The sequence below is a fragment of the Anser cygnoides genome, chromosome 7 (assembly GCF_040182565.1).
Source record: "Anser cygnoides isolate HZ-2024a breed goose chromosome 7, Taihu_goose_T2T_genome, whole genome shotgun sequence".
Classification (NCBI taxonomy): Eukaryota; Metazoa; Chordata; class Aves; order Anseriformes; family Anatidae; genus Anser; species Anser cygnoides.
In genome coordinates this window covers 27,287,937-27,305,110 of record NC_089879.1, presented here as the reverse complement: position 1 = coordinate 27,305,110, position 17,174 = coordinate 27,287,937, and the positions used below count along the sequence as shown (strand labels likewise).

Genomic DNA, 17,174 nt, shown 5'->3' with positions numbered 1-17,174 from the left:
TGTTCTTGCAATCTGTTGAAGCAGACTGTCTGCTGTAATCTGTTAACTTTTTTTCCCCTCCTCACTTAAAAACTAAAGTTTCCCCATCTGCGTTGCTTTGCAGCACTCTCTGCCCTTGTATTTAAGTTCATTTTCTTTTCACTCCAGTTACTCTGAAGTCTTGATAGTTGGAAGGGGTGAGCTGTAGTAGGCTCCAGGAGAATGCGTTTTTCAGAGCTACTAGTAGCTGCTTTTTTCTCTGCCTGTTTTAATAATACCTATGTTCCCCACCTGCATTTTAGAGCCTTGCAAGGAGCAAGAGATGTACAAATAAACAATTCAGCAAGCGTTCCTTGGTTCTGAAATAGTCCACAGCTATATGAAACTGGACCAAGACTGGGGCACAGGGGAGGTGGCCTGAAGATAAGTAGTGGTGTTGGCCTTTCAGCTTCTGCTACTTGACAGATTAGAACAGTTTATTTCGTCAGTTACCCAGGCATTGTCTTACTCAGCTTTTAGTATTTTATTTTTGTTTGAAATGTCCAGACTTCCAGCTGCTCCTGGAATTGCTAGACATCTGAGAGAGGACAGCTGAAGCCATAGCTCCTGTATTGATGGCACAGTCGTCAGGAATCTCCGTTTTAGAGTGGTAGTGATGTTTTACGTAGCAGTGTACACTTTGTAAACCTGAATTATATCTTGCTCTTGGAATACGAACTTGCTTTTTTATTAAAAACAAGTACAAAAATATGTTCACTCACGTTTGCTAATGAAACTGCTGTCAAACATGTTGCTTGAAGCAACGATAATTCATTAGGCGGAATTGGGTAACGAGACTGCCACATGGTGTGTGGAAGTAAGAGCTGTATACAGCCCGGTCTTCAGGGCAGAAGGGTCACTTGTGGGAGAGTTTCTTCAGCTGCTTGTAGCCTGCACTTCTTGTGGTTGGATGCTTCCAGCTGAAGCCTGGAGAATGTTGAGTGCTGTTGGATGCCGAATGCCTTCCAGCGTAAAGACCTATAAATTGCAGCTGCACTTGTGGGGGGGAAAGGATTTGCTGTCACAGTGAGTGACAGAGATGGAGGGAGGTGCTGAAATGGCCATCTCTCCACAGAACTGAACGATTTGGTCATCGTGTGTCAGTTATCCTTGACTCTTAATGCTGTGCTTAAACATCTAACCAGCTTGTTGCTGGGAGGAGCCATCCTCCCTTCACCCTCCCCTCACCCTCTGCTCTCCGCAGGGTCCAGAAGTTGTGCAGCCACAGGATGATTCTGGTTGTTTGTCGACTGAAATGAAAGAGGATCATCTTTGATTAGTGGCAGCAAACCGAGCTGGCTCGTGCTGCTGTCACGTAGTTGTTAGGTGCCATGTAAGTGCCATGTTGAGAATGAAAACTTGCAGGAGGAAAATAGCATTGTTTTCGGCGTCAGCATATTGCCAGGCTGCTTAAAACATACTCTGGAACTGTCTTCTTCGCTTGCACATTGCTGCTTATTCGTTCCTGTGCTGGATCTCATTCCAGTAATAACAGTGCAGCTGCTCTAATCAAACAAGGTGTCAGAATTTTTAAAGGGCCTTAAATTTTATAGTGGGGAATCTGTAAGTATATCCAAGTCTAGGGATTAAATATATTGTCTATGTGAAAGTTTAAAATCCTTTATATAATTGAGCAGTGAAATCATACGAGTGCTTCTGTCTGTAGCTGAGCTTCACAGTTAGGTAATCCCAATGTACAGCAAAAAGTGTCTGCTCGCTCATCTTGACTTATAATACCTATTCTGCAGGCGAGTGCAGTGACAAACAATGAGGTCTGGCAATCTGTTGGAAATAAGTGTCCCCACTGCCTGCCTGGCACACCTTTCCTTGTGTCAATGTTTGCTGTGGAGTTGAGTTGCTCTTTTCTCGCCCGTGCTTATGGCATTCCGCAGATGCGGAGCATGCGTGGTCAGCGCTCGCAGCCTATGGCAAACTGCAGCTTGCTGGAAACAGATGGAGCACAACTAGAGGCGTGCTGCAGAGTCTGACATTCTTACTTAATGATCTTGGCATGTACTCTGTTACAAAACGTGCTGAAATCCACATCTGTGTCCTATGCATTGCAGATAAAGGAATACCAAGAACTGCATGGTCTGGCACAAAAGGACGTTTCTAATTAAAACAAACAACCTCTGCTCTTGTATGTTCTGCAAACCAATGTCTGCTCTGTCAGAGCGTACTTTAGGATCTCAAGCAGTTCTGCAGCATAGATGGAACAGCTTGCCTTTGCTGGTTATTTTGTACATAGAGCCAACTCCTGATATGCTCTTATAAGGACATCTCTGGGGAAGGTCCCAAGCTGAATTCTGATATTAATATACATATATATATATATGTATAAACTGCTTTGGATTAATGCTTTTAATTCTTGATCAGAAATTCTTCAAAAATATATGTAAAAATATGTTTGGCAAAACCTTTGTTCTGGTGTTTCATGTGTAGAGCTTTCTCTGTGCCTATTGATCCTTTTTGTTCTGTTTCTGCAATTTCAAAACCTCTACCATTGTGTGGATGTACCTTTTAGCCCTTCCACGTTTTTAGAGAACAAAAAGAAGAAAATATTACAGCTGAAAACAATATGATCTGTTGTGAATCTTTCAAATCTTGCAGGCTTGCCAAAATAGGTTGTAGCAATTTACTACTGCGTAAATGAGATTAGGTATATAAGAATCTAGGTAGGAAAGATATATTGCAGTTTTTTTGCTGACCAGCCTGACTTGAAACATTGCGAGCTTGGATGAGACAGGACAGCCAATGCGATGAGATGCTTTCAGACACAGTGGAGTTAAAACACCCCCGAGTGACTCGCTGTGTGCTGAGCCCACACTGATAGTTCCTAGCTGAGTTTATCCCTGACAAAATAACAGGGCGTTACTTGGTTTCTGTTGTGCTCTAAGGCTAGTCTGCAAGCGTTGACGTGGAAGTAGGTTTAACTAGGTGAATGTTTTCCTTGTGTTAATCATCTCTGAAATACTGCTCACATATCCTGAAGACAGTTGGAACTTGTATTTGGTGTTGAAAACTAACGTAGTGCAACTTCTTTAAAAAGCCTTTAACTCAGCATTAAAATGAAGGGATCCACAAAAGGAGAACTTTCCTGAAGTGAGAAGTCTGACATAATGCTTTGCTTTCTTCTGCTAATAAAGAGAGCTGCTGGAACTTGCACTGCTGGAAGGGGAAAATCGGAAAACAGTTTGTGCTTCTGCCTTCCAACAACTGTCTGGTTTTCGTTATTTCTTCTCCCTAACTCCTTTACTAACGCATTGATCAAAACCATGTAAAGGAGAAAGAGGAAAATGGTCACCAGCTTAGGGATGTCTGGGTTAGTTTTGATAATAACATTACCTTAAGCTGTAACGTTAACGAGAACCTAATTCTTTTGGCACTGTGCTCTTATTATTCACTTTTGTCTGCCAGTCTTTTTTTTTTTTTCCACACTAGGACTCAGTTCTAGAACACATGGTTTCCCTTATGTCTAAAAGCAAGTCTACTGTTACTCAGGTTACGCATATTTACGATTCGACTGTTTTAGAAGCCATAGAAGAAGCTGACCTGTACACATTGTTCAGCAGTGACCAGCTTAGAGTTCATTTAGAAGACAGTATGTCCACAGAAGCATAAAATACCTAGTTTTAGGGATGGCTTTAGCGGTCATTAGGTTGCCAGAGAAGCGATTTAAAGTGTTGGTTTTACAATCCAACATATACCTCTTCCAGTGGTGGTACTTCTTGAATAATAATTAACCTTGAATGCTTCAGATAAAGTGGAATTTATATTTGTATAAAGAAGGTAATGTGAAATGGGCAAATTCACTGGTGGAAAATGACACTTCTGAAAAGGTACACTTATATTCACTCTATCCTCTGGATTCCTGGTCTGTTGATATACTACGACTCAGGCATTAACTGAATTCTCCTCTCAAAAATGAGCCTTTGGTTGGTTAGCATTGTATGCACTACTTCTTCTTAGGAGCAAAATCTACCCTCAAAGCAATTTAATGCATGAGTCTCTAAAGAGAGGTCAATAAATGAGTGGGGTTCAGGACCAAGGAAGTTAACTTATTTTTTCAGCATGATATTTCTGACCTTAAGGTGAAGTTACTAATACAGCTACATGAAGAAGTTTGTCAGAGATTCTGCATGTTGTCTGTTCTTAACTTGGTGTCTAGCAGTATTCATAGAGTGTCTCTAAGCACAGGTTATAATTGAGGAAACACACGTACGTAGGAACAACAAGTCCAGATGTTATCTCATCATTATCTGCCAAATACAAATTTCATAGAAGAAGCCTTTTCCTGTGTAAGTTTCCTGCAAAGTTTGTTTTTTGAATGCTCAAAAGAGGCTTCAGAAATACCTTTCTGAGTCTTGATAAGATTAACAGAACTGTTTGGAAATCAGGGTCCTTAAGGCAAAAATATAGAGGTAAGTAACTTCTGATGATCAAAGGTGAAAAATAGCTGTATGAGGAAGAGATGAGACAGACTTATTTTACTTCAATAACTGGTGTTGTGTGGTTGCATCCATTTTCTTTGCTCAAATCATTGTCTGTTATGTAGCATTTTCTTGGGAGAAGCAGGACCTTGAGGCTGGTCTGCAACAGCATCTTTAGGTTATAAGATGTCTAATGATTAAGTTGGAGCATTTTGGCCTTCAGGGTATGAACTTTGCTTTCTTCTTTAAAACCAAACATACGGATTCCTGTTCCACATATTGTGAAGTTTGTAGCAGTGTTGAATGCTTTAAATTAAAGAAAAAAAAAAGGCAACCGTATGGTAAAAGCATGGCTATGTGCAATTTGGTTTGTCTTTCATTTACAAATGGCTCAGAAATAAAATGTGGTTTATCCTGGAACAAGCAGAAGCAAGTTGGGACCACTTCTATTTTAAATGTTAGCTTCCTACAGCAAATCATTTTGATGTTGATGGTTCTTCAGAAATGTCGAGGGAAGATACAGCAGAAAGCTGTGGCATGATTGTGCATTTTAACTAGTGACATTCTCTCAAGTTTCCAGCTGATTCACTTTTTGTTAACTATATTTTCTTCTGTGGTCTTGGAGGAATTGTGTCTAGGCTACAGGTGATCTTCAGGCAGAGGCCAGGATGGTGAAACTCCAGCACAGTGGCTAGCTTTAAAACCACATTTCAAAGCAGAATAAAGCTTTAGACTACCCTAATAGTAAGAATAAAACTACCTTGAGAGTATATTGACTAGTTTCCTAAAATATCAACAGCATTAGAAGTTCTAGGTAATTGAACTTCTATAGTTTGTGTGGGATGTCAGGTCACTTTTTTGCTTAATGTAGCTCTTGAGATGATAGAAGAAAACATGCTTGAATACTTCAATACAAAGAATTTCTCCCCATCTCATGCAGTTGAGACTTGAATGTCTGTGTTGTATAATTTTGCACAGAGTTACTGCGATGACTTCCACAGCTTGATCTTGAAGATAATATAATTTAAGGTAAATAGGCCAAAGTTACTGCTGAAAAAAAAATCCAGATAACCAAAATGTTCTTCCCAGCACTGAAAGAAATTACTCCAACAAAATACTGAATTATCTTGCTTTGGGACTTAGATACATTAATGAGTGAGGCTACTTTAAATGTTAAGTAGAACTGTTGTAATGATAATGTGTGTTTTGGATCACAGTCTTATAAAATAGAGCGTATGCTACATGACTGTTTCTTTTTACATATGTGTAGGTATCAGCTTTCATCTTTGAACTTTAAAATAATGTTAATTGTTTTCTTACCTACTCCAAGGAATAAGCTTTTTCACCCATGTGCTAAATATAGAAAACATCTGCTGAAAGCTAGTTTGATTTAAAAAAAAAAAAAATCAACTGATCTCTAAGTGACATCTTTAATCCAGCTGACAGTCCCAGTTGATTATTAAAAGAAAAGCACAGTTTAGTGCATAGTGCAAGAACACGTCTCTTACTTGGAACACAGTCATGCCAGGTTGTCATAAGAGCTGTGTGAAAAGCAGATGCAAACTCTCATAATTGTTGGTTAGTTCCTGGTGCTCCTGTCTGAAGCCACAGCTGGCTGCTCTCGGCCATAAACACTTCAGTGGCAAACAGTCAGCAGGAGGTGAATTTGGGGGGTATTAAGGTAGATATGAAGAAAGATAGCTTATTTGAAGTTTCAGTAGGTGTGAGCAGCTTTGGAAATTAGTGCGTCTCCAGCAGGGATGAAATTCTGCTTTGAGCTGAGAGCTAGGTGAGAGATTTAAAGCTACTTAATAAGTATGATTTTGTATTGAAGGCCTTCAGTGTTGACTCTTTATCAGGTGGAAATGTTATAGACGAATTCAGTTCCTCTGTGTGGCTGCTTGGGAGTTATGAAATCACCTGCTGAGTATTCTGCATAAATGGCTGATCTTAGTAAGCATGTAAACAGGAAACAGTACGGGGATATTCAGGATGCTGTTAGGTGGTAGTCAAACACTTAAGTTGGATCAATTATTAGGTAGGCACGCAGAGAAGTGACTCAGACTTGTATAACCATTTCTATTCCTACTATAGTTTGTTTGCTTTTCAGTACTAGCTTTTTGGAGTTTTCCATACTGCTGGGTTTGTTGGGCTTTTGGGTTCTTTTTGAACAGGATTTGAGAGGTGTTGTTTCATGACGTGGTGATGGTATCTCCAGGCTGATACCTGGAGCAAGAGGTGAGTTGTTTCACAGGGCTTACGTACAGGTAGTGCCCTGAGAAGAGAGACTGGGAGAGCTGTGCTGTCAGAGCAGTGATGCAGCTTGTCCCTGTGAAGGGCGGCGTCCAGGCAGACTTGGACAAAGAGGGGTAGCCTGGATTTTGCTCTGGGAGTGGCTTTTAGCTGTACGCTGTTCGTACTGCCAAAGGCCCTTAAGGGAGAGCTGTTGTAACGTGCGTGCAGTAGGTTTGTTGCTGGCAGAGTGGGACTCAGGGAACTCGTATCTGGGGTGTGTTGCTGGCTGGCTGAACTGCCCTAGTAGGCTGCAAGCCACGTGTAGGCTCTGAGTTGGGAATTCCTAGGTGCTTCTCTGAAGGAGGCAGCACATCATATGTGGGTACAGGTATCGAGTTAAGTGTTAAGACTTCTCTTTGATCTGTATTGTATTATCTATGGTTTTCTAGTAGCAAGTGGGATGAGTAACAGGCAACCTTGGAAGTACTGTGAAAGTTTCCAGTGCTTTCAACTCTTTGAACATATGGGAATTCTTAACAGAATGCATTTATAAGTGAATTATAGGTGATAGTGGCAGGAAAGGGAAAGTCCTCATTCTGGCCTTGAAGAAATTTCTCTGCAGAGCAAATGGGTTAATTAAAGATACCAGTGTCCTCTTGGCATCTAGGTATTGCTTTCTCTGGGAGAAATGTGGCGAGCCTATGCAAATAGGCAGTCAGCCTTACTGGTGTGTGAATACATCAGTGGTTCTGTACGGGTTCCAGCACAGAACTTCCTTTATAGAAGGGTTTTTTATTATGTTTTTGTGCTGTTTTTAGACTTTCGTGGTTCAGGCAGGGATGTTTTCCATGTTGAAAGAACTTAAAGAGTATCTGGCAACAGGTTGCTTATTTTGGTGTAAGGCAATACAAGAGCATTCCATAAGTGTGAGTGCATAGGATACAGAGCTCCAGGCTCTCTTTCGTGTATTGGGAGAAAGGCTTTAATAGTCTGTCAGACTGCTCGTGGTTATTATACTTAGCACTTAACAAATGCTTCTGATATAGGAATCTCTGACTTTCTAGTGGGATTGGTAGGGAAGTCACTTTCCTCCTTAAAACTTCTAGGTGACTTCTGCCTGCTTGAGTAATTGCACTAGTTTGGGTTATGCTGTGCTTTGGAAGAAGCTGGCAGTTGTTTAGGAGGATTCCAGCTTTCTACGCTGAAAGGTTAAAAGCCAGCTTGCTCAGCTCAAGAATGTGCTTTATTCAGACCTGTCAGTGCTTCTGGGTATATTCTTTAACTCTTGAGACTTTTTTTCCTATGGCTTCTTGGGATATTCTTTCTATAAGAGTGCCATGGAGGTTTTAACAGATCTGTTTCTGATTGCATTCCTGCCTTTCGTTAACTGCAGTCTCCCACAGGAGTTGAGGAGTTTAAGATTTGCTACTGTTAACAGACACATTCTTTCAACAGATTTATGCGATTCCTATGCCCGCCCCCTCTCCCCTCCATATATCTCTGCCATCACATAAGGAAGGGGGAAAAAAAGGAAAAAAAAAATAGGATGCAACTCAGTGTGAAGTTCAGGAGCTTATCATCATGTTCCCCCTCCCTGTAACAGACTAGCATTTTGACCTAAAGGTATTATTTGTAATTACTTGGGTACATACTTTTCTAATATAGCATGTTATGGCTAATGTCATGTATCTGAATGTTGTCCAGTAGCAAAATGCAACTCAATTCTGTCCGGTGTCGGAGATAAGTCTTTGTTTAGCTTAGTGCCTTTCAAAAGCATTCAGCCTGACGTTTTTGTCCTGAGCTTTTGTTTGTCTGAACACGTGAAAACCGAGGCGAGAGCTGGGTTCGTCTAGAACTTGCTGCCTACCCAGTCGTAATCCTTGCGGGGTGCAAGGGAGGCGTGATGGAGGGGCTTGCTTTTTCCTTTGAATTGTAGGGTGGTTTTTTTTTCCTGACTAGAATTCTTACAAATACTCATTATGCCTTATTTTGAGTATGTATACCACACAAATGTTTAACAGTTTTAACTTTTCATAACTAATTAGACTTAAATTTCACCACCCTCAAAAAAGAAGAAAAAATGAGAAAAGTCTTAACTGTTCTTCTTTTATGAATAGCAGCATGTAGTTTGAGCATATGAGTTACTGCTTTTCCAGCGTGTGCTGATTGAAACCTTAGCAGACGCTCTGAGAAGTATGACCATATCTTCCTTTTTAAGATCAAGAACAGCCAGCCAAAAACTCCAGCGTTGCTCTTCAGACTGTTTCATTCTACTATTTACTTTCCAGTAGGAAATTTTGCTTTCAGAAGGAGTCTTGCTTAAATTAAACTCTGTAAACATGACATGGAATAGTAGTTGTAGCAGAAGCAAAGGAATACTAATGACATTAGCCTAGTTTCTGCATCGATACAGTTCTGCAGTACAGGTAAGGCTTTGATATCACACGCAGCTGGGAGTTGTCTACATTACTTCTGGTATTAGCATGGTGTATTACCATCTCTTGGAAAAGCTTGTTTGTGGAGGGGATGGAAGATCCTCCTGTCGTAAATTGCAGGTAAAGACTGCAATATTGGGAAGGGAAAATGGACAGGGCCAGCAAAGTAATTGTATCAAGAATTTATATTCACTTCCATGGTTTTATGGAGACAGGGTGGATTTCTTTTTCTTTTATTTCTTCCATTCTCCAGCCTGCCAAGTGCTGTCAAGTGATCCTCCAGGATGTAGGTACATATTTCTACTGTAGATGCACACATTAACAAATGTCTGGCTCTGTATCAGTCTGTGCCAAGATCGTCAATCTGTCAGTGGGTGGACAAGTCAGTGTCATTTGTTATCAGACTTGTTAGGGAGCTTAGCAAATGGTGCTGTCCCCAAAGAATCTTATACTAAATGAGTGTCCTGAATAGCTTGTAATAGTAGGGAATAGTTGGGGCCCTTGTCTTTCTGCATTTCAGAGAAATAAATAAAAGAATCAAGTTCCAGACACTTCCTTGCTTCTAGTAATTCTTTGGCAATGTGAACAGACTGAAGTCATAAATGGACTGTTGGCTTAATGGCTTAGCATTTTGGGAGTCTTGATGCAAGTAGTCCTTCTGAGAGACTTAGAGGCTTTCATTTCATATTTATCTATATTTTAGACATTAGCTTTAGTGTTGTTTACTAGCCAGACTAAATATGTTTTGTGCTAAAACAATGTGCGTAGAGGTGACTGTTTTGTTTTCCAGTTATCAGTCAGATGCAAACTTGGTTGCTTCACTTCAGAAATGAGTGTTTTAAATAGTTGTGCACTTAAAAGCTATTTAAAGTATTAAAATGCACATAACCTACTGTCTTATGCAACCGTATGGGTATGCAATGCATCATTCTCAGGTTTCAAGGGTTTATTACTAGTTTTGCCTTGTTTTGATTTTAATCTCCTGGTATATTTGAGAAACGTGTCTCTTTAAATGAGCAAAATGTCTGTAAAGGAGGTGGCTGTACCAAAAAAGGAATACTCCCCTAGCTGCTGAGTACAGCTGGAAACCTGAAATAGCTAGGCGTACAACTGGCAGGGAAATTACATTGGTAAGCAGGATTATCCATATATCTGCTGGTGAAATACAGCAAATGACATCACGCTCAGCTGAAATCTGTTTCCATCTGTGGAAGCTGGCTTTGTTCTTATCTGCTGTATTAGTGCAGCGTGCTAATATACACTGTGAAATACAAAGTGCATTTTAAAAATAGCACTTAAGCTTTTAAATTTGAAAAGCCTTGGGATAGTTGGGCATGTCCTTAAAGTATGTCATGAAGTCACCATAAAACAGCAGAGGAGGGGCTTTATAACATGTATCACAATATCTTTATAACATGTAGCAGGAGGTGCTGCTAACAACTTTGAGATTTTTAGGGGAATCAATGGAAGCAGAAGTATTAGAAAATGCCTTGCTGTTGTAGCTTTGTCACTGACGCCGATTGTGCTTAGGCTCCCTGTGGCTGCTCTGTGTGTTTCTGCCTCTGTCTTCGGTCAGCTGCAGTGAGCTCTCCTACTCCTGCCTCTGTACTGATCTGTGATTTATAGGTTGAGGGTAAATCTGAATTTGCTGACATTCAGCCGTGCTCCGTGGTGATGAGAGGGCTTTTTCACTGTTAACGTGCCTGGTAGCTTTAACTGAGACTGGGTGACTTCGTGTGAAGGAGGTAATGATGCCAGAGTTGACAGAGGAGTCATGCCGTGCTCAGTGTCAGCTCTAGGGAAGAGATAAAACCTTCACCGTACTGGTTTCTGTTATTACCAGCTAAACGTGCTGATGTCTTTCATTGTTAGTCTTATCCACCCACTTTTTGGGGAGAGGAGGAGAGAGATGAAAACTCTGGTTTTCCTCCATCAACAGACAAGTTCTAATGCTTCCATTTTATGGCAGCATTGAACACTAGGAAGTGACAGCATATTGTGTTACAAAGTTTTTTGTTCTTTGGTTTTAAAAACGAATTTCAGAAGAATTTTTTTGAAGTGAATAGTAAAAGTTGGTAACCTTGCTGGCTTTCCTGCCTTAATTTACTAGCTCACAGGATCTGAGTGGAGCCATGAATCAATGTGACATTGACTACTGGAAGTTTATTATTATTTCAGATGATGCCTTAATGTTTTTTAATTTGTTCCCCCTTTTTTTATAGTGAAAATAAGTACACTTCCCAAATAATAAACATCGTTCCATTTGAAATCTTCACTGTGATGTCTGTAATGTTCCCAGGCATGAGCAAGTCACTTACATGTGAAGTAGGAAGCAATTGGGATTTTTCTGATTTGACCAGGTTTCAGTAAGACCAAGATTTGCTAGCTGGGAAAAACTAGCTATTTCTATCGTATTTGTCTCATGCTAGTTACAATTCTCTTTTAACATGAGGTTGTCTTTAGCTTAGCTTACTGCTAGCTTAGCAAAAAAAATCCACTTTATCCTAATATGGGCTTCTAGCAGATTTTATAGGATGTCAAATCGGGAAAATTGCTGTTTAAATTTAAAAATAAAACTAAGCTTTTATTTAAAAAGCATTACCTGACAGTAGAGTGAATTGAAAACTATAGACCAAAATCTGTTAAGAAAAAGGTTCAAAGGGTTTCTTTCGTATGCTTCGTAGGAAGAAATTTACATGTGCAGTCTTCCAGTAGCTATATAAATAGCTTTGGACTGGTTTTGAGAATCTGGGAGACATACTTAAATGACCAGTAACTGCTGGCATATAATTATGGCATCTGGCAGTTAGGATGACATTCAGGAACCTTTTCTGTCTTTTCCGTTCAAAGGCATTTCCATGGCTATAAACTCTCTGTTGTATTATTTAATAAAGCTTTCCTTATGTCTGATACTTAAAGGTTATAGTTTGAGCCAGAAGAAGGGAAGGTGAGAGGCATTACAGCTGATGTGTTACCGAACAGGGTATTACCCAGGGACAAAGAAGAGGAAGAGCTCTTGTCTACAGAAGTTCATCCAAATTAAGGTTGTTGGATCTAATAATGCCACTTCTGTTTCCAGGTCTCATGTTGTTTGGGTGAGGTGAGGTTTTTGACTGGTGGTGTCAAGATCTCCTAGTCAGCAGAAATAAAACCGTTCAGGGTTTTTTGACGGTTGCTTTTCTTGCCCATAGGATGAAAGGTGTTTGGATTAAAGTAGAGTTGTATTTAGGTAGACTTTAACAGGTTGTGCTGAACTGGAATTCAAATAGTCTGGGCTTTTTCCAAGAGGCATTTCAACATCTGAAATGTGTAGGTAAGGTCACCTGCAGTGGCATAGCAGCTTAGCCTGTTCTTGTTAAAGAGCTTCAGGATCCATCTTCTGTTTAGCGCAGACTGTGAAATTCTGAGCGTCCAGGTCCAGATGGCCAACTATCACCCTGATGCTCTGGTTATGCCCTTTCGTATTAGTGTTGTCTTAAGTGATCTGCAGTATACCATCCCTTCCTACTACACGGGAAAATGACGATGATCATAAACTGAAACGGGGGGGGTCTAAATAGATGTTATGCAAACAGTTTGCACTGAAAGGCCCATTAAGTGTTGGAGCAGGTTGTCTAGGGAGGCTGTGAAACCTTTCTTTGGAAGTTGCCACCACCTAACCAGATAAAGCCCTGAGTAGCCTGGTCCAAATCTGATGTCAGCCTTGGTTTAAGCAGAAAATTGGACCAGATGACTTCACAAGGTCCTTTCCAACAGAAAGAGTCCTGCAATTATTCTTCCATAACTTTCTCCTCCCTCTTTCACTTGTGGCACTTGAAGCTTAATATTAGGAGCTCTAGTAATAGCCCCCCCTACCCCAACAATAGATTTTCTTCTGTAAGTTAACAGGTATGTGTTTCTTACCCTGGTATATCTGATGTTGAAGAAAGTATCTCGCCTTTGCTGTTAATAATTCTACACTTTTTTTTATTTTTTAATTTAAAGTACTGTATTTTAACTGTTGGGGATTATTTTAGTATTTGAAATAGAGTTCCTACCAAGCAGAAGACTTCTGCCTATGCATCAGAGAGGAGATTGGAAGATGGGGTATATCAGACTGCAACTCTCAAGCGTACTCCGATGTCTTGTATACTACATGGCAGTATTTATAATTAACATCTTGTAGAAGATGCAGGCTCTTCTACAGAGAGTCTCTTTAGAATTTTCTAAAAATACTTAAATTGGGCTAGAATTTTTTTAGAGTTTCTTTAGGGCTGAAACACAAAGCTTGCTAGCATCGTGCAGTGTTATGCGGTGGTTGCACAGGTAGAACCACTTATTTAAAGCTACCTGCCACAGCTATGAAACCTTAAATTTTAGTTGATTATTTACTTTGGTAAACGTTGACGATATGAGTTCAAATCTTGTGTGCTGCATCTTCCCCAGGTGGAGTCGTCTTTAGAATACTACATGATGCATCTTCCTACACTTAGCTCTATTAATTACTTAAGAGTTGTGAACTTTTGGGGAAGATCTCTGGCGATCCTGAGATGTGTCAATTTCTCCCACATAACCATGCTGAGCGGTTTGTAAGTGCTAGTGCAGAGATGTAGCCAGACTTCTCTGTGACTGCTGCTTTAGGCCAGTTGGAACTAAGGGCAGGCAGTTGCCTGACTTTACAAAGTGTAGCAGGCTGGTGAAATAAAAGTCTAGACCTCCTGCAAGGAGGCAGCAACCACAGCTGTTGCATTTATCATGAAGAACAGTGCCACTGGTCTGTGACCATGATAGTTTTTCCTAGAAAATGCTGTATTGTAACAAACGTTTGTTAGAGCAGATCTTTTTTTCTGATTCTGCTCTCACTATGGATTGGTTGGCACCCTCTCACCCTGCTCCCTGCACCTTATGTTTGATGAATTATAGCAGAAATCGGCTGTCTCAGAAAAGTTGGATTAATTCCCACGTGCCTCCATTTCTGTGTTTGGTTTTGCAGTGTTTTAGCAAAAGGAGCTGAATTTGCTTAACTCTTCTTGTTGTGTTACGATGGTTTTTGAAGAATCTCCTGTTATCTGATAAAAGATGGTTCTAATTCTCTATGATAATGGTTAGAGGATTTTCAGGTGTGGTTGCACTGCTAAGATGGAAGCAATTTTTTGGTATGGACAGGACTGCAGGACTGGTTTTGCTTGCAGCAAAACCAGAAGAGCTACTAGTTTTGCATTATCTGCTAGAGGCAGTCCTAGAAAACTGCTGTCTATGGGGTCATACGATCTTTTCTTTTGGTATTGCTTTTATTCCTGTATATTGCTAAACTTCCAAGGAACCTGTAACACTGATTTTTATTTCAAAGTATGTGAGTTTTTTTCAGAGTTGGTTAGTTTACAGTAACAATGCATTGTCACTAGTTTGCTACATATGGTATAACAAATTCTGAAAACTCTTTATTTTCCAATAGGCTGGTGTTTGGGATGCTGTATCCTGCATATTATTCGTACAAAGCTGTGAAGACAAAAAATGTGAAGGAATATGTAAGTCACATTCCTTTTAATTGCTTAATTAAATATAGCAGTGACATTTTCATTATGCAGTGCAATAGAATATATGAAAGGTGAATTCGACTGTCTCAGTATTAGATATAAAACCTGTGTGAGTGTGATGGTAGTCCTGTGATTTCTGTTTGGAATGCCAAAGAAGATGGTTCTAATTCCCTATGATAATGGTTAATCGTTTCTCAGATTTCTCATATATAACAATTTTAGAGGAGGTTTTTAAAACATAAACCTTAGTGTTAGCTGTATTTCAGTGGAATGCCCCAAATAATGCAATTTTGGGCAGCGAAAGGGGAAGCTTCCTAATTCTGCCAACACCTGTGGAATAAGCAATTACAGATTCGATTCTCATTGATGATGTGAACAGTGGCAGCATTTTAACTGTCATTGCATAAAAGTCAACAAGAGGTTCAAAATCCATCTGAGGAAAGGGTGGCCCTGGTTAATCCATCGTTCTTCAAAGATTTAGATAAGATAATGTGGAGGAAAGAAGCAGAACAAACAGAAGAGTGAGATGGGGAAAGATACTTACGCAGGTCAGAATTAATTTGTTAAATTGGGTACTTTCGGATGTGAACAATGATGATTAGCACAAGAATGGCATGCAGTTGCAAGCTTTGGTCACTTTGTTCCTTATTAATTTGATTCAGCTACTAACCTGTATTCTTACCTGAACCTTTTTTTTTTCTCTCCGTTTTTAACTCGGCTCCTTGACTTAGGACAGGGAGGCAGTGCCATCGGTTATATTAATTTGACAGTTACAGCTGTGACCTAATGCTGCTGTCTGGGGACATAATGTTGCTGCTCTGTACTTGGTGCAGTAGCAGAATGCAGTAGATGTTGTTCCTCCTCTTGTATTTCTTGCATTTAGCCAGGCCACTCCATCAAGGCTCTGAAGTGAGCATCGTGTTCATACATAATTCTGTTTTTTTTTTGTGTGCAAGCTGATTAGACCTTATTTGTGCACGCAGGGCTACTGTCTGCCACAGGTAAGCTTCTGAGAGGGAAAAATCAGTGGAAATAAGAAGAGAATTTCATCTGTATTGTTTGCTTTACCCTGCCAGGAAAGTGTATAAATGCAGAGAGCTTAAAATCCTGTTTTCCTCCCTGATCCCTCAAAAGGGATTTACAGGGTTAGTAGAGGATACCAGTTTTGAACTCTAATACAAGCTATCACTTTGAGGTTTGTGTTGACTCTAACAATACATTTTCAAAAAATTCAATGTCCCTAGAATGCTGAGATTCTGACTCAAATAGTCAGAACAGTTAGCTGCGACTTAGCTTTTATTTTTTTGAGATGTCTGTTGTTTCAACAAGACTGCTAGTAGGACCAGGAACTGTATTTTTCCAACTGTGTATTTTCATCCAATTTGAAAGCAATACTTTCCAGTGACCTGTGGTCTTTGACCAGTCCCTGCGTCTGCAGTTGCATACAAAATATTCATGGGACTGAGATGAATGAAAAGCATCACATTGTTTCTAAGCGCTCTTTATTTTTTAGTGTAATACTGTGACTTTTTCATAGGCAGGGAGTGACAGTAATTGCTCAGTGAATTACCACAGCATTGCAGGTTAGGTTAAGTGTCCTGATAGATCTTAGACTGATCGATGTCTCGTCTTCCCAGCTGGATCGTTTTCTTTGGAGAGAGTATAGGTTACTGCAGCCTTCCAAATGGCACAGCTCAGCTGCCAGTTATGTTCTGGCCCAAGCCCAGCTTCCTTTCCAGGGCTATGTGTGGCTCAGGACCATCTGTTTTTGTTTACAGGATTGCAAGAGCTTTATAACAGGGTGAAATTTTGGATTTAGCCACTACTTCCACCAGTTAACAACAACAACAAAGAAAAGGAATCTTGATGTGATGTGTGTGTGTATATATATATATATTTGCTGTCATAATGCAGCAAAATGTTCACAGAAATTTCTTAAAAATTGAGCTTTTATTGCTTCAATTTTTGATAATTTAGAAGACATGTATGTACTTTTAGTTCTAGAAATTAGGATTTGCTCCTTTGAGAAAAATTTATTTGTTCTTTTAATTACCCTGGTTTAATGGAGTCAACTAAAATCTTTGAGGAATCTTTTCACTGTATTACACCAAAGTGCCTGTAATAAGGATCTGAAACGTAGTTTAGAAGTCTACCATCCAGTCTTCTCAATTTTTGGCTTCAAAATCCTGACTTGAAAGACTGTGATTCAGCCAAAGCCAACAAAGATGAGCTTAACACTTGATAGAAAAAACACCCAGCAAAACAAATCTGTAATCACCCTTTTAACATAAAAAGCAAAACCTGATGAAAGCTTCTTTAACTTTGTCTTTCAGAGTAGAGCAGCTGATGGTCTTCTGGGCAGTGTCAAAATATTTACAGCGACCTTCTTCTGGTTTTTTTTTTTTTTCCCTAATTTTTCTGGTATGAAAACCACTGTAAGTCACTTGGGTTCACCTGTCAGGGATACTTTTGTTACCTAATACACTAGTTGTACTAGAATATGATTTGCCCTGTGTTTCTGAGAGTCTGTGCCCAGACAT

The 17,174-nt window shown here is 39.8% G+C and overlaps 1 protein-coding gene across 1 annotated transcript in view; it reads left to right on the top strand.

Annotated features, from left to right (window-relative positions):
* REEP3 (receptor accessory protein 3) overlaps positions 1-17,174 on the top strand; it is a 37,252-nt gene that overhangs the window by 3,143 nt on the left and 16,935 nt on the right. Inside the window, exon 2 of the mRNA XM_048069494.2 lies at positions 14,553-14,625. Coding sequence (XP_047925451.1) covers positions 14,553-14,625 — 73 coding nt within the window. The remainder of the gene's footprint in view (positions 1-14,552; positions 14,626-17,174) is intronic.